Here is a 22392-nt window from a genome sequence, read left to right as displayed (position 1 = left end):
TTGACCTCTACCAGGCTTTCTTGTCACCTTTTCCATTCTGCCTCAAGTAAGTTTTTAATATTCTGCAAGCTTGGACTTTGCAGGCTTTTGTTCTCTCCTACCAATATAACTGCATTTGATTTCTACAAATAGTTGACATATAATTCCTCACAGTATCTATTGTTGTGACTGCCTCTTCCATCTTTAGCTTTAGCACAGTATGCTAGACTCTGTTTAATGCTACTGTGCCTTTACTTGTGGAGAGTTAATGAGGACAGAATAAGCAAAAATCTCCTTAGATGATAGGTGTGCTATGTTGTTAAAATACTGAATTAAGACTGAAGCTCACAGAAACAGGTAAATTTCAGCTCAAGTTGTCTGACTCATTAAGGAGAATTTCCAGGTAAAATCAGGTGGTTTATGGTGTTTAATTCTCCCTTTGTCTATTCTCACTTCATGTTGTTCAGTCATAACCTTGCTGTGTCGCAAGGGTTCTTAGATACCCAAGAGGTGGTTGGGTACTTTCACTTGTTGTATGTTGGGTTTTTGTGTGTGTGTGTTTGGGGTCTTTTTTTTTTTTTTATTTTTTTTTTTTTATTTTTCCACCTGGGACAAGAAAGAAATAAGACACTGCTACTTGACTATTGTATTTTCTTCTGGATTTCACGTTTCAGCAGTTCTTCTCTGAAATGTTTTAATGAGGAAAGTCCTAATAAACTACATGAGCATTCTTTCTCCAAGATAAATAATGAAAATACAGGAAAGTATAAAAGACATTGTGCCAGCCTGTATTGTTTTGAAACTCTCATCTTTCTGCTTTCCATCCTGTGTAATTTTTTTGCTATTATTTTCATGTGTAGTAGCTAAATACAGTGTTATTGTTAAGACTCGGAGTTCAGGTAAGCCTAAAGAAGAGGTGCTCTAGTAATCTACAGCCTTGATGACTGCTCAGTGGGAGATCATGAACTCCAGATTTTCAAAGAGCAGGATGGCTTCAGAGATAAGCAAAGAGATGGTTCCTCTCTTACCCTCAGCAGATTAAGATGCAAGAGGAATACGTAATTTATAAGGAATGATTTACACTCTGGGTTTAGCTCCTCTTTTGCTGTTTCAAAATCATCTGAGGGAGTATAGTACCTCAGGTGAACAAGCTTAAGGTTGTTTTTTTTTTTTTTTTTTTTTTTCCCTTCTTTTATGTGCTGCACATGGTTTGCTCTAAGGAGCTTTACACTGTGTTCAAATTCCATTCTGCTTACCCAGTAGTTTCACAGAATGATTTCTTTCCCTTGAATGAAGACCTTATTTGGGAACCTTTCCTGAAGAGGGGTCTAGAAACAGGTTTGGAAATGTTGTATTTTAAACTTTATATATTGAAGCTTCTACTAGTTTAATACAGACTGTTTCAAAAAGATGGACCCAATTTCAAAGCAGTATATTTCATGATGGCAATATGTTACAATTACACAAAAATTTACAAACAGATTAATGAGTTATCAAGTAGTGAAAATTTATACCCTGCCTTTTCAAATGGTAAGAGTTTCATTCATGGGCGGTTCATGGTTGCAGAGATACGGTGATTTCAAATTGGGTCCATCTTTTCAAAACACCCTGTATATTCTTCCTGGGTCTGATTTAAGGCATCTTTGGAAGGAGGAATATTTACATAAAAATTTTACTTCTTGTTACATTCACACAAAATAAGCACACGTCTGACATAGTGGGAAGAGCTTTGATCATTTGGCCATCTTGCATTGGCCAGGGCTGCCTCTTTGAGGATGCTAATTACTCTTCAATTTGGCAAATAGTATCTTGCTTATACTGATAAAATTTCCTACAGGTGGCTGAGTATGAGAAAAGATTGAGTTATTCCCTATGTGAGTGAAAATTCATGGGCAGCACTATGCAGTATTCAGGCAGCTTTACTTATAATCTTGTGGGCATGTAGGACTTTTTTTTTTTTCTCTCCAATAAAATACTTCGATATTTTCACTGGCATCTTAAAAATAAGCCTGACATTTTGCCATAAAGAAATCATAGAAAAAAGGAATTAGAAATGGTATGAAAGATGACATATATATCCCAAACAGCCATCATTTCATTGCTCATAAAAGACAGAAACTCTCATTGCCACTGAGAAACCATTTCCAATGAAGCAGGCACTCCACCATTGAAGTTTCACTTTTGAGCTCCTAGGGAGATCTACAAAACATCCTCAAAGATAAACCTGGCAACTCAGCTTTATGCTAGTACTGTTCATAGCCGGAAAAGTGAAATGATATGGGTACAAAATACTTGTGGAAAAAGCTGGTTCTAATAACCCCAGGTAGTTTAATTGCACAGTGCTCTGAACAGCTGTACTTGGTGGAATGGGAGGAGATAGAAACTGCAGTACAGGTTGAAATATTTCATGTGTGTTTTGCCAGGAAAGAAAATACTGATGGATTTGTGAGTTCAGAGCAATCGTTGTAACTTGTACTTAATTTGAAATTTGTTGCTTCTGTTTGACCTAAAAGAGAGGCTCACGTACCTGAAAAGTTGTCCATTTCTTTGCAGTTCGGATGGTACAATGAAAATATCACCCTTCCATAAAAGACAGAGATGAATTCTGGCATTTATCTTTTCCTGCAGCCCTAAAAGTATTTTAGGTTTCTGCTGTTTTGGTTTTGTGTGTGGTGGTTTTGTTTGTTTGTTTTCTCCTCTCTCCTGTCTGGGCTGTTGTTGCTTGTGGTGTCATTTGGTGTGGGTGGTTATTTTTGTGTGTGTGTGTTGTGGGGGTGGTGGTGGTGTTGCTGTTAATCAAACTGAAATCTTTCTGTTTATGGCATCTTTAATGATAGCCACACATACCATCCACCAGTTTAGATCCTTAATATCTAGCACACAGGCTTTCCTTTTGAATCTTCATGCACTTCCAAGAATTAGGAATGTTTTAAAATATTTTAAATATTTAACTAATACCAAGCAAATGCATTTGTCATGCAGAGAAAAATTATTTATTTTTCTCCTGTGTAGTGATTTGCTTATGAGAAATTAAGTATGCAGTGACTCTAAGGTTGATAATATACCATATGTAGAGTAATTAAATATTACTGAAACATCTGTGACACACCTTCAAAACGAAACCCTTTTCTTTGCTTGTTTTCCAAAGGCAGAGTCCCAGCAGGGGGCTCCCAGGTAACACAGAAATCTTCAGTGGTCTTAATGCACACTAGTTGCCCACACTTGTACAACAGCTGTGTATTTTAGAACTTCTTAAAATTTGAGTTAAATTACTATTTAGAGTCCTTATTAGTTTTTTTTAAAAAGCTTTCTACTTATGAGAGGTTTTGGTTGGCTCATCTTAAAGTGTTTCAAGTGGAAGTTGCTGTTCCTTGGATACAAATGTAGATGCTAAAAAGTCAACATTTTTTTGCTTTTTTCTTTGCTTTAGATCTTTAAAAAAATCCATCTGATACAGATTTTGTGGAAATGTAGGCTTAACACCATCTACCATCCCAGAAAGTCCTTGGAATTCTTACATATCTTAGTAATTTCCTGCAAGTACATACCATATATAAAGAAGAGGCAGCATTCATTAAGAGCAGAATTATCAGTCTCATGTAAAGAAATAGTTTAAAAAAATTAAAATTTGATATACTATCTTAGAATCCTGCCAAAAAATAAAAGTGCTGATTTTATTGCTGTTTCACTTATATCTTTCAGTGAAAGACTCAACAGTTAGTGACTGTAAGAAAGAAGTAGGCCAGCAGCCAACTGGATTTCAAATGATGCCAGCTGTGGCCAATGGCATAATCCTTAGGAAATAATTTGACAATTTTTTTCTTTTCTCCCTTCCCTCATTTGTGAAATGTCTACTACAGATTCATCAAAAGTATTTCTTCAGGTACTGAAATACCTCTTGTAGAATAGTTTGAGTTAATAAAATAGAAATTGAGATTTTTTTTTTTTTTCTTTTTTGATTAGACTCCAATGGTGTGTTCCACAGATATTTTCTGAGAGAAAAAAATAATGGGAAATGGGTGAAGACATTATTTGAACTAAAACCTTACCAGTAAAACAAGTGTGTGCAAAATTTTCTGTCTCTTGATCAGTTATAGCATACTAAAACTAATAAATACAGCATTGGGGACATACTGGTGATTTACTTGGATAAATGTTAGGCCTTTTAAAAACTCTAAAATATTATCTCCCTTTTTACCAAAAAAGTAGATAACCTTAAGAGACATGGTATTTCCTTTGTAAAAAGGTTTATCATCAAACTGAGAATGAGTTTAAAACATTCCACATCAGCTAATAAAACCAAAAATATCAAGAGTTCCACACTAGATTCACTTTCCAGCTTCTTCATTTACACAAATATGTTAGGAACAGGACTGGAAGTAGATTTATGTTTCCAATATAAGCACTTGATCACACTGTCTTACAGAGTTTACAAAGCCATCTATCTGAAGATCATGAAGAATGCTGCATTTCAGTCTCTTGTGGCCATATTTTTGGTTGTGGCCTGAAAGGCTCCTCTAAAGGAGACATCAGCAGTGAATGTCAGAGCATCAGAGAGTGAAATATCCCTGTCCTGAGAAGTGCCAAGGGGTTTTAATTTCCCCAGATTTCTTCTGCATGTGCCATGATGCATGGGAGATGTCAGGTTACCCTTTGTTCCAAACTTATCTTCTCAGATGATAAACTTTTCTGTTTGATCTATAGAAATGATGGTAATATAAGAGGGTGTATATGTACCTTTTTGGAAGATGATCAGTGTCTTGTCAGACTAAGCCTACTGTTAAGCACGTGGCTTTGAAAAATTGGTCTTTCTCCATGAACGTAAATAACTGGACATTTTTCATATGTAGAAAATACACAATTTTGCAAAACATAAGCACAAATAATTTGTACTTGTTTTGATTTGTTTTTAGCTGTTATTTCTAAAGAGAAGCTAAGTGTATACTCTTACCAGTCTGATTCTAGGAAGGATCAGTGTGTGTATGGAGAGTTTGTTTGTGTGTGTATGTTTTGTTTGGTTTGTGGGGTTTTTTTGGGGGGGAGTGAGGATGGGGATGTGCACATGTGGTGTTTGTTTTGTGGTTTTTGCAAATGTGGGGCGTATGTGTTGGTTTTGTTTGCTTTTTAGCTGTCTGATACTTTTACTGCACAGAAAAGGTGAACATTTATCCCTTACTCCTCCCATCCTTCTGACTTTCGTTGAACTGGTACTTCACTGATGTCACTGATCGACATCAATAAAATGAGAGCAAAGTTGGTTTTGAGCAGCTAAGAACTTCCATTTTCTCCCTCAATAATAATTGTTCTCAGCAGGCTCAAAATTAATAGCATGCAAATTGGAAATGTGCAGCAAAGCACAACCTTAATTACTGTCCCTTTTAAATTTTTATTATTAGAGGGAAATGGATTTGCTTTTTATTAAATGTCTTTTTAATGAACTTTAAGACTTGGAAAACACACATACTGTGATACTAAATATATGCTGATATGAAATGCACTGCTTAAAGTATGTTAGCACATTAGAATTCACCACAGATCTCTATTATTATCTACCTGTATACAGCATTACATTAAAAAATATAGTAAACAATCTGTACTGCTAACAATACCTACTAGCTCTATAAGTTAAATTGCAGGGATTTTTAGAAAAGCTTTTGTGTTTTTCTTCCAAAAATACAAGTGTTGTAACTGTGTATGTCCATTTGGTGTTCCTTGCAAGCTATAAGCGGCAAGAAATGTATTCAAAATCTAGTATTTCAGGGAAAAGGCAAATAATATAAAGTTATGCAAACTTAAGAACTAACTCCTAGAGCATAAAGGTGAAATGTGTGCTACCACAGGCATATGTATACAACTGGCCACACTGATACAGTAGGAGTTACACAGCTCACATGTGAAAAGCTTGTGGGGTTTTTCTTTCTGGTGGTTTGCTTATAAGAGATCTGTGTGCCTAATACATTAGCAGGTACAAGCTTTTATGGTTGGTGAGAGGAGAAATCTGATGTGGTAAATATGGAAAAGTTCCCTTCTCATCTGATACCTACCCTCTAAAAGAAAGTAAAGAAATAGCTACTTATAAATTACCTATGCTACTGTTGGATGAAGAATATTTAAATTTATTTGAATTTTTTCTTGGTCAAAGGTACTTAATTATTAATATCTGCCCTTAAATTTATTTTTACTTGATTTCTGTCTCAATGTGTTTGTGGGAACTATAAATAATAACATTATTTATATACAACAGAGATGAGCTTTGGTGTGAAGGGAGTTCTTTTAAAAATAAATAAAATAGTAAAAAAGAGACTGTATACAGAAATGCAGATTGGGTTGACAGTTGCACAGTAATTCCAAAACACTGAAAGACGTTTGCACTGCTGATATGTGAGAAAGGGAGGACTTGCTCAGATTTAGTAGACAAAACATAGTCTGTAAAACAGAGGATAAGAAAATAATCCAAAATCAATTTATACCAACACAGCAAGAAATTATGTGCTCTAAGGAAAATATGCAATATGTGCTTTGCAGTGTCTTTTGGCTTTAAAATTAAACATTTGTTAAATGCTGTCTATTTTTTTTTTAATTATTATTATTGTTTGGATAGTGTTAATATGGTCAGATAATATAAACAATGTTAATATATTTTAATAGACAGCAAATAATTTCAATAATCTGATTTTGATCTAGAATCTGCTTGAATTTGACTCTACAACATGCTTATAATTCAGTTCCTCAAAGTGCTATACTTGATAGTGCAATTGATTACAGCATCCAAAGCTTGTGTTTAAATTCAAGCCCATGAAGCCAGTTGTGACTCCAGCAGACTGCTTATGTACTTAACTACTGATTACAAGAGCCACTGCTCACATATTTAATGCTGAGTCCATCTTAAGGATTTGTGGGTGTGTGGTGTTTATGTTTTCATTTGTTTGTTTGTTTGTTTTGGTGGGTTTTTTTGTGTTGTTGTTGTTTTTTTACATACTCCCTATAGGAGTCATTCAACCTGAAGTGTTTTCCCACCTTCCCCAGGTTATTTTCCCATTTAAAAAATGCTACGTGAAAATGGAATAAAAATTGAGTGGGCTGAAACTGGAGGAAAAATCCCCCCATCCAATGCAGGCAATTATTTGACAGTTCAGTAGGAGTTTACATATAGTTGCTCCCCACAGAGCTGCGTGTTTTTTGGGGTAAGAGAAGGTTGAGCTCTGCCCTGCATGCCACTGGCGGGGCTCTGGTTTGCTCTCGGTGGTGAGGATTTTTGCTCTTGGTGAGACCAGCAGCTTTCCGCTGTCTGTCTGTGGGGCCCCTCATGCCAAAGGCAGGCAGCCAACCTGTGTCCTGGTCACACCTGGGACCTCTCACCCTGCCCAGGACAACAGCTTTCTCCCCTTTATTTTTTTTTTTTTTTTTTTGCACTGTTTATCAACTAATAATTTACCACTTAATTTTATCAAGCCTGCAGGCTCCATTTTGTGCTTGACACTGAATAAAACCAGTGTTTCAGAAGCAGTATTTTTGGTTTGCACACAGAAGCCCATAAGGAGTTACAGGTTTTCTGGTTTACCTGCAGTAGTAAAGGTTTACGTAAGTCACACCCTGTAAGTTTTAGGGGCTGTACTCACTTTTGTCTTAAATTTCCTCAGTTCTGGCTGTGTGATTTCCGTTATAACTTATTACAATGATCTTGGTGGTCAGGTATTCTTCATCAAAAGATGTTAAAAAACAATAAAACCCTGTTTTGATATGTTCCATTACATATAACAAATCTGTGAGTAAAGTAGTAGTGAGGTCGCATTTCACTGTATTATAAAGCACTACATTGCCACAGCATTAAGGTTATAAATCCAACTACTCCAGTGCAAGGAGGTGCCTGAACTGAGATTGTCTCTTGAATTCCCAGCCATAGTGTTAAGCAGTGAGGTACCCAGCAGCCTCCAGAGATGGATATAGAGCAATGTGGGGCATAGATTTTTTTTTTCCCCTCCAGTGTCCAGCTAAATGCTGGAGAAGTAAAACAATGATAAATCGAGCTTCATGCAGCGAAGAGACTAAATGTGCTGGTCCCCCACTGATTTATCATCTTTATCATCCCTGTAGCACTCTGTCCTTTCCAATCCTTTTACATTAAGTAAAGGAATAAGAAACCACAGGCTGGGCATGAAGAGCACTGGGAGCAGCTGGAGGAGGCAAGTTTGGGGAGAAGTGCTCATGCCTAGAGAGGAGAATGCAGCTAAGCTGGCAGGGAGTTCAAATGCAGGTTTCCACACTGAAGCTGGAGAAAAGTTTGGCTGGATCTGAAAAAAATGTTTCTGAAATTCAATAAGCCCAGTGGGGAAGTAAAGCTTTGTGCTGCTACTGCTGTGTTGTCTGTTGCTAGTGAGTTAGACGGCTGCAGGGGACACCCAGCCTGGGGAGTCAAAAAGTACTTTTTATTTTAACTAGAGTAATGCAGTGGTTGTTTGTCATGAGTTTGGGGGTGTCTGGATTACAATTCCTTTATTCTTGCTATTTTTTGTTTGGTGCCTGAATATAATTACATCTCTTTTAGCATCTGAAAAACAGAGTAAGAAAATACAACTTCTGCAGGATACTCTTATTCTGTACCACATTTTTTTTCATCAACTAGAGCATATAACTGTTCTTCAGTTACATTTGCTCTCTCATTCACTACAAACGAGTGATGCTGACACTGTCTCATTCCCTGGTGCTCCTTCACCATCCTTGCATAGAGCTATGAGACAGAATACACCTGCACTGCCTCTTTCCAGCAATATTTAAACAAGCACGTCACTCACCTCTTGGCCTCCCTGTAAAAAAAATAAGTTATATCTTGTTATGTCAATGCCTGCCTGAGTGCTACTGTGCTTCATGTGGTAAATTGCAGACTGTAGCTGTGTTGAGATGGTAAAATATATATATATATATATTTTTTTTCTCAGAACATATTATACAAACTAGTTTGCAATCTCTATCAAATTAACCGCAGTGTGTGGGAAGTCACCTGGGACAGACTGTGTCAAATTAACCAGTTTTGTATGTGTTAAAAACAACCCTGAAAATGCATTTTAGCTTATGGCAATGTCACATACGAATGGTGCTGTGGCTCCCAGGCAAATACAAATATTCCGTGTTATGACTTTATAAATATACAGGCTAGGGAAGTCCTTGCCCAAGCATGAGAAAGCATAAGTGAACTTCGGCGCTTTTTCCCCACTGGTAACCACTGAGAATGAGGAGCAGCTCTTTCTCCTACAGCTAAGGAAGCCTGGTTAATAAATGCAGCTGTATTTTCAGGCATGCATGCTGCCTTCTGTGCACAGACTGGTGCTGACTGCTTTCTCCCCATGGGCTCAGGTACTGGTCACTGTTTGCTCATCTCCTTGAACTAGCCACAGCTCGAGCTGCCTCAGACACAAGCCTCACAGTGCTGCAGGTTTGCACATTGACTCAAAGGGATTTTTTTTCTTTCTTAAGAAGCAGGTGGCTACACCACAGAAAATAATAATAGCTGCTGGTGGGAGTACTTGATAGGAACTGAAGAATCACGCTCTTCAGGTACATAATACTTAACAGTGACACTCAACTTCCCTGGCATATTTGAAATGGAATGCAGTGGAAAAATTAATGTGGAATTAAATATGTTTATGTGTGTTGAATTGCTTGGGCAATAGGTTGAAAGAGTTACTTGGTTAGTAGTGTTACATGTTATTCACTACTGTGAATAATTAATACAAGCAGCATTTGAAGTAACGGATGCAACAGCAATGCACAGTGTTAGAGGGCAGAAGGTTTATGTGTATTCTGTGTCTGTACAAGTTTATGTGCACACATCGTTCTTTAAAGTATGAGAATATAGCAGCTGAAAGTTACTGGAAAAAATAGCTAAAGGGACTGTTAGTTTCTTCATAGCAATAATACTATAATGGAGACATACTGGGGTGATAATCCTTTGATATATGATCTAAAACCAGTCCAGTGCATTCAGTGCATATTTCCCTTGTTTATCCATCTATAAAGACAGAATATTAACCTTATTTTATTTGTCCTCAACTCTATTGAGACTGAACATTGCATAAATGCCAAACTGCCAAGTACATGGATGCAAGCAAAGCAGGTTATTTAGAGCTCTTGTGATGGTTCCAATTCCCATTTAAAGAAGACAGTAAAATTTCATATCTGAGCCTGCAAAGAAACATTTAACTCTGGACTGAGAATAAGAAATTTGTATGGGGAATAAGAGACACGGAAGCAAGTAAGCATTTAAATCATCACCGAGAGAAGGATTAAAGCCCTACCTAATTTGCTGGGAACTCAGACCCTGGCCTGCAGCATAATTAGTGTTGTCTGTCTTGTTCAAGTCATGCCAGGCCAATTCTCCATCTTCGGTAATGAAAGTGAAACTCACAGGTCACAGCTCCTCTCTGAGAGTTTTAGTGATATTGTCGTCTTGAACTCTATTGCATAGAAGCTAAATGCAAGCTAATATTTTGCAAAGTTTCTTCTCTACCTCTGAGGCTAAGATTGGAGCTGAGCTCAATTTTCTAACAGGCATTCTGGATTTTGCCTAAGAACACTTTCTGCAGTGTTTTCTCCTGTTTTATTTCTTACAAGGCATATGTGTCATCTGGTATATGAAGAAATTGCTGTTTGTATGATCTAAATGTAATATATAGGCTGACAGAAGCATATTTATTACCACGAGAAAACCGAATGCTAATAGATGCAAACAGTGCAGTATTTGCCATCTGTTGTATGAAACATATTTCAGTGTCCCTTAAATTCATTCTTCTATTCACTTGTTATCTTTGCCTTGGATCAGATGTTTGTTGTGGAATAGGTACATTACATGTGTTTTCACTGGCAGCTGTCAGACCAAAGTCTGCTCACCACATGTGTCTAAACAGCTGCCTTGTCCTTGGAGAAAACATGGCACAGCAGCTTGAGCTGTGAAAAAGACCTGACAGCTGAGCATCTTCTTCTGTATATGTTTGGTGATGACAGCACTGCTGACGGGTACAGGCACATCTGGCAACACTTGGCCCTGCTGCAGCCTGAGCCCCTGCTGCCTTCTCTGGGGTGAGAAGGTGGGGAAGCCCAGGAACCAGGGAGAGCCCCAGGCTGCCCCTGTGTCAGTGTGCATTAAGGGTGTGAGGCAGGGGTGAGGGAGAAGGCAGCAATCACCCAGTACTAGACTGCAAGTGTGTGGAATATAGGTTGCCCTTTATATCAGTGTGGGGTTTTTTTCTGTTTATTTGGGGTTTTGTTACGTTTGCTTTTCCTACTATGAGCAGTGAGGCGTTGGATGGGGTATTAAGCTGGAGAGCTGCTGCTTAACTACACCAATGTGAAAGGTTATCTCATCACATGAACTAGCAACCTTGTTATGTGAAGGTGACCAACTTTGCTGTTGCACTGGAGGCTTGCCTGAGTACCCCTGAGAGGAAGAGCACAGGTACAATGCCTGGGCAGGGTCACAGCTTCTTGGGCAGGCTGGTGCTTTGTGGATGGAGTATGTGACAGGACTTGCAGCAGGTTCACCAGATGTGCCACAGGTTCTTTTGCTACCTCTGCAGAAGATAGTTATTGATATCAGATGTATGGCATGTGAATGGAAGTGTGTGTATGTCATGCATTTCCAGGTATAGCTTATATGGTACACAACTGCTTGTGAGAGACTACTTGGCTCTAATGTGTGTTCTTGCTACTGTGCAAATCCTGGAATGTAAATAAATTTTGTTAGAATCATAGAATGGTTTGGGTTGGAAGGGACCTTCAAGGTCATCTAGTTCCAAGTGCCCTGCCGTGGGGGTCAGCTTGGAAAGTTTTGAAAAAAGTTTTGAAAAGTTTTTAGGCCAAAGAGTCCTCTAATGATAACTGCCTTGCTAAGCTGAGTCAGTTTGATCGAAATGAACTGTAGGAAGTCTGAAGGCAATGGGAAAAGATGTATTTTTCAAATACTTTGTTCAGCAGATGATAATTGCAACCTGGAGTCTATCAGCTATTTCCCCATGGGTTCCTTGTTTTGTTTTTCACAAGTGGTAGTATTTCTGTACCAGAAGAGATGTGGCTGTAGCAAAGTTCCTGTGCAGTCCTCAGTGGCAACTGATGCACTGCCTGTGAATCTGACAAGTTCAAAAGAAAACTTATGATGAACCACTATAATAATATTTAGAGGATTTTTTTGGTTTCTTACGAAGCTTGAATTGATGGGTTGGAAGGCTTTTTCTGAGTGATTGGGTAGTGTAGTAGTTTAAAAGGCTATGTTTTTGTAGGCTAAGAGGTCATTTCAAACTTATTTTCAGTAAGCTCTAAGTCATCTTTCCCCAAATATTACTTCAATTTCTAATTGCTGAAGCAGTTTGGGGTTTTTTTTTGTCCTACCTTGGGTACCGTTTTGATGTATTTCAGCTAGGTTTTATGCTTTTTGTGGTTTTGGTTTTGTTTATTTTTGGTGGTTTTTGTTTGTTTATTTGTTTTCTGATTAACTGAAGTATGTTTTCAGGTTAACATTATCCAGGCATTATTTTCACTGTTGAATGATAAGAGCAAACAAAGGTTGTTTCAAGCAGGCCATTTAGTGGTGGTTCCCCCTCCCCTCCCTGAGCAAAGCTACCTTAACTTTAAAAATAATCCAAAGCCTAATCAGGCTCTGCAGTAACCTCAACATAACAAATAATGTGGTTTAGTTTTATTTTTTCATTTGTGTAACTTAACATTAGATTGTGCCTGTTCAGATTTTAGAATAATTTTTTATCTACAGGGGTGAACATAGGTTGCACTGTATGAAGGAGGAGCTGTGGTGTAAATAGGCAGTGATAAATCGAAGCAGATTAAAGAAAACCTGTACTTGGATGTACAGATAATCCTTAATTCATGTAAATTTTCAAATGTCCCTTTTTTATTCCCTACCTAATGCAGGTCACATTTCCTCAGATGACTCCCAATTTTATATTCAACATTGTTCTAAAAAACTGCTGGAGAGATTTCAGAAGGAAAGAAGTGTTTGTCTAAGCTATGATTACCGGGTGAGAACCATAATAAAGAACTCATTAGTAGTGTTAATACGCACAGAAGACACAAAAGAAACAGGAGCACATCAGGCTTTGCTAGTTATGGCTATAGCTATTGAAGGAAGTTTTGATGCCCTGAGGAAAACTCTGGGATGTATTGTGGTGGTCTAGATATAGGGTATTTGCTGACTCATAAAGCTGCATTGAGAAACCAGGAAAAAGCAGAGGAGAGCAGCATTAATACAACCTGCACTTGCCAATCACAACTTGCATTCTGTCCGAACAGCCATATATCCAATTAAAAAATCCAACATACCGTAGGCCATAAAGGACTGTCCCATCTGGATGGAGTCGAATCATTCGATTTTTCACTGTCACTCCATGGACAAAAGACTTCTTGTCATTTTGGAAATATGTGTCCGGCACCCAGAGCTGGTCAGCCACTCTGTTGTCCAGAGTTAGGTTCAAAGGTATTCCAGCGTAAGAGAGCCTTTTATCCCTCCAGGACTGCTGGAAGTACATGGTCAGGGTGTAGTCCTAGAGAAGAAACAAGAAGGGCTTTTTGTATTTTCCATGCTAATTAACTTAACAGAAGTTTATTTTTAGACAACTCTTAGAAACTGAATATCAGTAGCAATAGGAAGTTTAAAGATGAAGATGTTGCTGTTATTAACTGCAGTTATGAATCTTGGCCTGTTCACCTTAATGTTGAACTTCATGTACTCGCCAATGGCAGTGACCATCCCTGGCCACAGGCTTTCAAAACCTCTCGAATCAAAAAAAATACATGGTACATTTGGGTCTCCAGCCTATGGATCACACTTGCACAATTTTTGGATAGGTTTTTTCTAATATGAAAAGGGCAGGGTTTAGCTGACTGCAGCCAAATAGCATTGCATACCATTGAGGACCCTCTTCTGATATTCCCTGTCTTTGCCTTAAAAGATTCTCCCCACAGTCCAGAAAGGGCAGCAGTCCCTACACCTCCTGAGAAAGCATAAATACGACCTCTGAACATATAATGAACAACTTCCCATTCTGCATCTGCAGAAGCTGCCAGATGTAATGACCTTAGATAGCTGGGAACATCTTGCCTCAGCCTGGAGAATGCAGTGCTTTCTGTCCTTGGCAACCAAATATTACCGCATGGAAAATGAACATCATGTCTTGACAATCATGCTGTGGCTTAGATGAAATACCATTTATGCAGTCCTTCAGTTTACACTTAATCTGAAAAGAAATTTTTCTAAAAGGCTTCTCGACCGATATACTCTCTCATGTCCATCTTTCTGGGAATCTGGTGATTTTTAAAGGCAGTCAGTTTTTTAAAGCGGAAAAGCCCCTGTACTTTGTATAATAGCTGATGGAGTTCTTAAAAGATGACTGGAAGAGCAGTATGTGGACTATTAGTTTTCTCTTTCTCACCTCCTTTTCACCCCCTTTTCCAAGTAGCAGGTCACTTTGTCACTTATCTTAGTGGTAGAAGTGGCATCAAAATAATAGAAGTTGTTGAAAAAATGGTTAGGGTAAGAGTTTCTTTTATGTGAGGGAAAGCCTTACCTCTGTCATCCTCACAAATCTTAGCCAGGACTGTAATTTTTTAAGAAATAGAAAATAAAAGCTGTTTGATGTGACTTGCTCTCTTCATCTTCAGAGGCTTCTTAAGACTGTACTGTTGCCATTAAATCAAAGCAGACTTGTTCCCTTTCAAAAAGACTTTCTGCCTGAAATGTTGTATCTAGCAGAGCTGTAAACTATAGATTTATCAGTAAAACAAGTTAATGAAAATAGTGTTTTTGCTTGTCCTGGGTCTGCAGTACTTGTTTTATATGGAGGAAATGCCATGACTTGGTGATCAGTGGTCATATACAATAGGGCAATTACCTCCATTCTGAGCACTGATTTGCAAGGATTTCATAGATATGTCCTTTTCCAGGCCTGCAAGATGACATTGCTCACAACAGGGCCAAGAGGTGATATGCCAAAGGTGTAAGTTGCTTTTTGTTTGTTTGTTTGTTTTTTCCTGGCCCAGGTAACTAGGAGGAAGTCAGGACAGACTCTTTTGCTTTTCAGACCATGCTGGTCAAGACTGGAACTACAGTAATGCAGTGAGGTGTATGCTGTGCTCTGCTAAATAGGTGACTTACAATTTAAATAGCAGTATGGAGTAGCATGAACCCCAAGGAGGCAAGTTTTTGAATGCACAGTTTGGAGTTGGGTTAGAAGCAGACACTTAGAAAGAAGTTAAATCTCTGCCCTTTCTTCCTCTGATGCATATACAGACCCACAGACCAGATGGGAATTGGATGAGAAAAAATAAAAACAAAAAAACCCAACCACTATTCTGGTGCAGTTTTCATATGATCTATCTGTTTTCTAGCCTGTCCTATTTCAAGCAACTTCAGGTAGAAAAGCTTTCATAACTGGCTGACAGAAATGAAATCTTCAGTGTTTCACTTGGTATCCTGTACAACTTCTGCCTGATTCAGCAAAGCCTACGCAGTCTGAAGCACAGATGGAAGAGAAATTCCAATTACACATAATTATCTTTCATCCTTCCTGCTTTCCTTTATATTTTCACTAGGTCTTAAAGGTGCTTTTGTAGAACTGACACTGCTGCACTGGAAAAAAGATAACAATTGAGAGTTGTGCCAATGTGACGGTTCTCAAAGCTCAAGCATGAGAGAAAAATAGCCAAGATAAGCTACAAGAGATCTTAAAGGATGTGACCAGGTGGAAAAAAAAAAATCTGTCTCTTGGCAATGGGTACTAGAAGAAAATAAGTTGCTATTTTTAGCACCATAGTCTGCTTTAGAAATTTTTTTCATCCAGCTGTACTATATACAGAATACTGCTGTTGGTAACACTAGAGTAGAGAAAGCAATCTTGCAATTGTGCTATACTATGTAGAAGTACATGGTAAGCCAACGAGTGTTAATGGGGAGAAAAAAATTTGAGCTCCATCATAAAGGAATCTTGCTGTTTCTTAACTCAGAAAGAATTATCTCTGTGTGTGGTGGTTTTTTTTTGTTTGTGTGTGTTTTTTTGTTTATTTGTTTTTTTGGTTTTCATAGAATCACAGAATGTTAGGGATTGGAAGGGACCTCAAAATATCATCTAGTCCAGTCCTCCTGCCGGAGCAGGAACACCTAGATGAGGTTACACAGGAATGTGTCCAGGCAGGTCTTGAATGCCTCCAGAGTAGGAGACTCCACAACCTCCCTGGGCAGCTTGTTCCAGTGCTCTGTTACCCTCACTGAGAAGAAGTTTCTTCTCAAGTTTAAGTGGAACCTCTTGTGTTCCAGTTTGTACCCATTACCCCTTGTCCTACCATTGTTTGTCACCAAGAAGAGCCTGGCTCCATCCTCGTGACACTCACCCTTGATATATCTATAAACATTAATGAGGTCACCCCTCAGTCTCCTCTTTCCCAAGCTAAAGAGACCCAGCTCCCTCAGTCTTTCCTCATAAGGGAGATGCTCCACTCCCTTAATCATCTTTGTTGCCCTGAGCTGGACTCTCTCCAGCAGTTCCCTGTCCTTCTTGAAATGAGGGGCCCAGAACTGGACACAATATTCCAGATGTGGTCTCACCAGGGCAGAGTAGAGGGGAAGGAGAACCTCTCTCGACCTACTAACCACCCCCCTTCTAATACACCCCAGGATGCCATTGGCCTTCTTGGCCAGAAGGGCAGTGTTGGCTCACGGTCATCCTGCTGTCCACCAGGACCCCCAGGTCCCTTTCCCCTACACTGCTCTCTAATAGGTCATTCCCCAACTTATACTGGAACCTGGAGCTGTTCCTACCCAGATGCAAGACTCTACACTTTCCCTTGTTATATTTCATTAAATTTTTCCCTGCCCAACTCTCCAGCCTGTCCAGGTCTTGCTGGATGGCAGCACAGCCTTCTGGCGTGTCAGCCACACCTCCCAGCTTCGTATCATCAGCAAACTTGCTGATAGTACACTCTATTCTCTCATCCAAATCATTGATGAATATATTTAATAATATAGGCCCCAGTACTGACCCTTGAGGCACTCCACTAGATACAGGCCTCCAAATAGACTCTGCCCCATTGACCATGACTCTCTGGCTTCTTCCCTTCAGCCAGTTCGCAGTCCACCTCACTACCCGATCATCCAGACCGCACTCCCTCAATTTAGCTGTGAGGATGCTGTGGGTGACTGTGTCAAATGCCTTACTCAAGTCAAGGTAGACCACATCCACTGCTCTGCCATCATCTATCCATCTTGTTATGTCCTCATAAAAGTCAATGAGGTTGGTCAAGCACGACTTCCCTTTGGTGAAGCCATGCTGACTGCCCCTAATGACCCTCTTATCCCTGATATGCCTTGAGATGGCACCAAGGATAAGTCCTTCCATCAGTTTCCCAGGGATGGAGGTGAGGCTGACAAGTCTGTAGTTACCCAAGTCCTCCTTCTCGCCCTTTTTGAAGACTGGAGTAACATTTGCTTTACTCCAGTCCTCAGGCACATTTCCCAAGACTTGGCAAAGATGATGGAGAGTGGTCCAGCAATGACCTCAGCCAGCTCCCTCAGCACCTGCGGGTGCATCCCATCCAGACCCATGGATTTATGGATGTCCAGATTGCATAACTGCTCTCTAACCCAGCCCTCATCAACTGAGGCAAACTCCTTCATTGTCCTGCCTTCCTCTGGGGCCTTAGGGGTACGGGGCTTCTCAGGACAGCCTCGGGCAGAGTAGACAGAGACAAAGAAGGCGTTCAGTAACTCTGCCTTCTCTGTGACTTCTGTCACCAGGGCACCCACCTCGTTCATCAGTGGGCCTGCATTGCCTCTGGTGTTAGTTTTATCTGCCATGTATTTGAAAAAGCTCTTTCTATTGTCCTTGACCCCTCTTGCCAGGTTTAATTCTAAGGAGCCCTTAGCTTTCCTAGTTGCCTTCCTACACCCTGTGACAATAGCCTTATATTCTTCCCAAGTGGCCAGCCCCTCCTTCCTTGATCTGTAAACTCTCCTCTTCCACTTGAGCTTACCCAGCAGTTCCCTGTTTAACCATACAGGTCTCCTGGCTCCCTTCCTTGACTTCCTACGTGTCGGGATGCTCTGATCTTGAGCCTGGTAGAAGCAGTCCTTGAACACTAACCAACTATCTTGGGCCCCTTTACCTTTGTGTGTTTGTTTGTTTGTTGTTTTTTGTGTTTTTTTTTTTTTTCTGTTTTGTTTTGGTTTTTTATTCCCCAGAAAGTGGGGGTGCTACTCATTCAATATTTTAATGAGAAAAATGAAGAGTTGTATCTTGTGTTTTGAAAGTCTATATTGCTCTAAGTTCTTATTTTAAAAAGCATAGTTAAATGCTATTTTAAAGAAAAGCAAATAATATCTGACTTATAATAACCCAAATTACATAGTTATGTGTTTTCCATTTTTTTTAATGGAATACATCCTTACCTTTCTCATATTTCATCAGTGAAGAATGAAATGCTGGCAAACCATGTAGCTAGTCACATCTCAGAGGGTTTTGGTTTTGTTCTTTTAATATTTTACAGTGGTGTGAGTGAAGTGAGAATTTAATGAATACTGGCCTTCTACCCTGTAATATTTGCTGGGGATTTTGTGGTTTCAAGCTCTAGAGTGTAGGAATAATTTCTGAATCTTTCATATCTACAATGGTAATTGGCTGCAGATTATTTTAAACATTTTATAAGAGCTTGCCAAGATCTCAAGCATCAGTCTAGATATGAAAATAAATCAGTCTATGTTTAACTTTTGCATTTAAGAATTTCTGAGTTAAAAAAGCAAGGCCCAATGTAAAATTTAAAAAAGATAATATGTTTCTGCAGATAACTGTTCTTTCAAATTATTTGTTTCAAGAAATATTTCACTTTTTTTAGAAGCACACAATGTTTTGCCTACCTGTTCTTTCTATAATAAAAGAAAAAGCTGTAATACTGTTGAAAAATCATTGTATTTCAGTAGGTTTGAGCTCTCTATGCTTTCTGTAAGTGCCTCCCTGCTTTTCCAGGGCATAGTCAACCTTGCTAATGGTAAATGTCTGAGCTTTGATGATAAAGTTGTCTTGATGTGTACTGATTATTTTTTTGTGATGAATTCTGATTTGTCAGAAGGAGATTCTTTTTCAATTTCTTAGTAATTGTGCAAATTTCTTATTTCTTTGCATCAAACTCCAAATGTGTAGGTAAGCATTTGTAGATATATACTACAACATATAAGTTGATTGTGTATCAAACAATATTTTAATAAGGTGCATTAGGTTGCTAAGACATGTACTTACATGCTAGTCTTAAGTAAGAGAGATTCTGTGAAAATGTGAGAGAAACTAGCCTATTTTACTCAAAATGGCAAATTATTTCTTAATCTGAATTTAAGCAGTGTCATAAATAAATATTGGTACCAAGCTTCACAGTTCATTTAGGTAATATAAATTTCTTATAGTAAAGAAAATGAATAGACCTCTGATGCATATTGTAGTTGAAGCTGGGAGAACAGTTTATAGTACTCATAAGTAATGGACTGGTGAGTTCCCACCACAATACTAACCCTATGTTTTATTGCAACTTTTTTGGTTCCTTAATTTTTTTTTTTTTTTTTGGTGCAATATATATAGATGATGTAAGGGTAATAATGGAATTTGTCTTTCCTGATAAACCTCTGTAGATCTCTGAAACCAGCAGAGATGCATTAAAATAACTAAATACTTTAGATTTGCTGGTAATTTCCACTGTATGGTTTGCCTCTTCAGCACAGCAGAATATAACGTGGAACACATTGTAATATCACAATCTAACCTTCTGGGAGAGACAGAACTGGTACTTCACCACGGGTATCAGTTGAATTATGGACTCTGGGAAAAAAAGATAAGTTTATATGTCTGCTGTTGTACAGGAGGTTGCATTGTCTTTTACAAATTCCAGACATGCATATTTCAAGGGAAATCTCTTGCACTGTTCAGCTTTGATCTAAAAGACCTTTTACATCTTCCCTCTTTCCACAGTGGCCTCAATCTAAGTTCTGTTATTGTCTCACGTATTGAAAAAAAGCTTAGCACATCGTGATACATTCAAGTAATAACTGAATATCGAAACACACTCCAAAAGTCTTACCAGATAGAATTAACAGTACGGATGCATTTCTTAGCAAGTTATTAAATAGAAGACTATTTTTTTAACATTTAGCTGTTCTAGGTTAATTCACTACCAAATGTTAGATCTTTACATGAGTTTGTACATGAAGGCACTGCACAGCAAAAAAATATATAAAACATATCAATGCCATACTTTTAACAGATAATGGTGTATACTGATAGTTGTGGGATGCATACTGTACACCCAAACAATCTTAAATTTAAATGATAACCACGGGAACCATGCTACAATTAAATATCTGGCAGCATCACAGAAAATGAGATGCAATACAATTCAAATATAGTATAACTTAATCAAGACAAACATAACTGAAATTGCAATTTAAAATTAAATATGGGATGATGATCAGAATACTAATATTGACTGCAATGATGCCATAAATGTAGAACAGCAATATATGTAAATCCTGTTGTGACTGCAAGCTTGTATTAATTGGGATAAATTATTTTTCTGTGTTTATCTGCTATTAACCAAGAATGGGAAGGGCAGAATTTTGAGACAATGATAAGTGCTGAATTTGCCAATTGGGAAAAAGCATACTCATTCATATATGTAAGCATGCTAATGCATCAGAGGAAGGCATGAACATTTGTTTAGCAACAGTTAGCTGCCCTATCTTGGAATTCCTGGGGAATATCTGTACACATACCTGCAAAAGAGCTATTTTGCGGGAATGCAAATAGTGATGTAGTTTTTTGGCTGTGGGGTTGGTTTTCTGAGAGTGTTTTTTGAGGGGTTTTTGTTTAGTGGTTTGTTGTTGTCGTTTTTTGGTGGTTTTTTTTTTTTTTTTAGTGTACAATTTCCCATAAATACTTGGTGTTCAATTCCAGATGCTGCTCAGTAATGGGGGAAATCATTTAAACTGAAACTATGGAGGAAGAAAATACTGGTTCTGCTCATGCTCTTCCCTAAAAACGTCAGGGCAGCTACATTTCTTTATGTCTACAGTCATCCAGCCAGGCAAAGAAGCCAGAGTGTTAAAGATGTGCACGCTAGTCCATCGATTGTATTTGCCTTCTTTTCTAAGGACATAGTTCAGTGTTCCTATTGGTTCTGCTTTCAGTGAAGGCTGATGCAGTATATGTTATCCAGTTTCCTTCTCTTCTGTTCCAAGCAGTGGAAGGAGTATGTACTCAAACTATTCAGTGCACTAGCCTAGTTCACAGGAAGCTGAGGTTCTTGTGAACTACACTTCTGTGGGGGGAAACAAGATAGGAAGCTCCATTGACTCCAGGATAATGGAATAAAAGCCTTCTATTTTTTTGGAGAGAGGTGGGTGGTTTTTTTGGTGTGTGTTTTAGTTGTGGTGTTTTTTTGTTTGTTTGTGGGTGGTTTGTTTTGTTTGTGTGCACGTTTTTTTCCGTTTGTTTTGGTTTTTGTTTATGGGATAGGACTTTTCCCACAGCAAGCTTCAGTTGTGCAGAAATCACATTTTATGTCAGAAAATTGCAAGTCATTCGCAGATGTGAGATTTCTGCAGGAGAAAAAGTTGTCCAATGTATTGTTACTTTGTTTGATCCAGTTGGTAGCTCTAGCTGCCAGTGAAGTGCCTTGTTTTTCAAATGTGCTGACAATTCTCTAGAGAAATGTTTCATAAAGCTTGCTGGCATTTATACCTTCACAATTAAATTAAGTATGTGGCATCACAGTTGTGTCTCACAGAAAGAAGCAGAGATCTGGCAAGAGTCCGCATAGCTGTAATGATGATGCTCTTTATTGCTCAAAGCACAGCCAGGAACAAGATCTAACTCATTATAAGAGTAGCACATTGGAAATGAAGGCACTCATCATTACTGTATTGGGATTCAATATTACCCTTTACAGTCAAGGCAGAAGTCCCCTTAACTGTAATGGGATTAGGATTATATCCAATGTCTTCAATCATTACCAAAAAAGCAAACCAAAAGGCAAAACCTTTCTCAGTTACAATAGCAGACTATGTCCCTTGTTGCATTTTGTGCAATGTTTTAGTAATAATACTAAGCTAATACTAATACTATTACTGCTTTTGGGATTTAAAAGGGTTGTGCTGATAGTTGTGTTTTGTTGTCTTAGCATTATTTAACATAGAGAAGAGTAAAATCTCAGTTTGTTTTTGTGTGTTCTACTTTGCCTCTTGGGGAGAAGAGTAAGGACTTCTGTACTTCGGACTGATATCTTGCGTTGCCCTCTGCTTTTTTTCTCTTATTTGAGCTTTGCTAATCTGGGAGTCCTGAACATGCCATTTGTTCTCTATATAGGAAGAAATGAGATGTTACT

At 38.4% G+C, this 22392-nt stretch overlaps 1 protein-coding gene across 6 annotated transcripts in view; it reads right to left on the bottom strand.

Annotated features, from left to right (window-relative positions):
- Positions 1 to 22392, bottom strand: part of GABRB1 (gamma-aminobutyric acid type A receptor subunit beta1) — a 126248-nt gene that overhangs the window by 47349 nt on the left and 56507 nt on the right. For all 6 annotated transcript variants that reach the window (XR_010472197.1, XR_010472198.1, XR_010472196.1 and 3 more), the window contains exon 4: positions 13303 to 13523. Coding sequence is in view for 3 of the 6 variants with exons in the window: in XM_065060817.1 (XP_064916889.1) it covers positions 13303 to 13523 (221 nt within the window). In the remaining 3 variants the exon portion in view is untranslated. The remainder of the gene's footprint in view (positions 1 to 13302; positions 13524 to 22392) is intronic.

The sequence above is a fragment of the Columba livia genome, chromosome 4, assembly GCF_036013475.1.
Source record: "Columba livia isolate bColLiv1 breed racing homer chromosome 4, bColLiv1.pat.W.v2, whole genome shotgun sequence".
Lineage (NCBI taxonomy): Eukaryota > Metazoa > Chordata > Aves > Columbiformes > Columbidae > Columba > Columba livia.
Note: the sequence above shows the minus strand (reverse complement) of the source record. Positions and strands in the feature narration are given on the sequence as shown.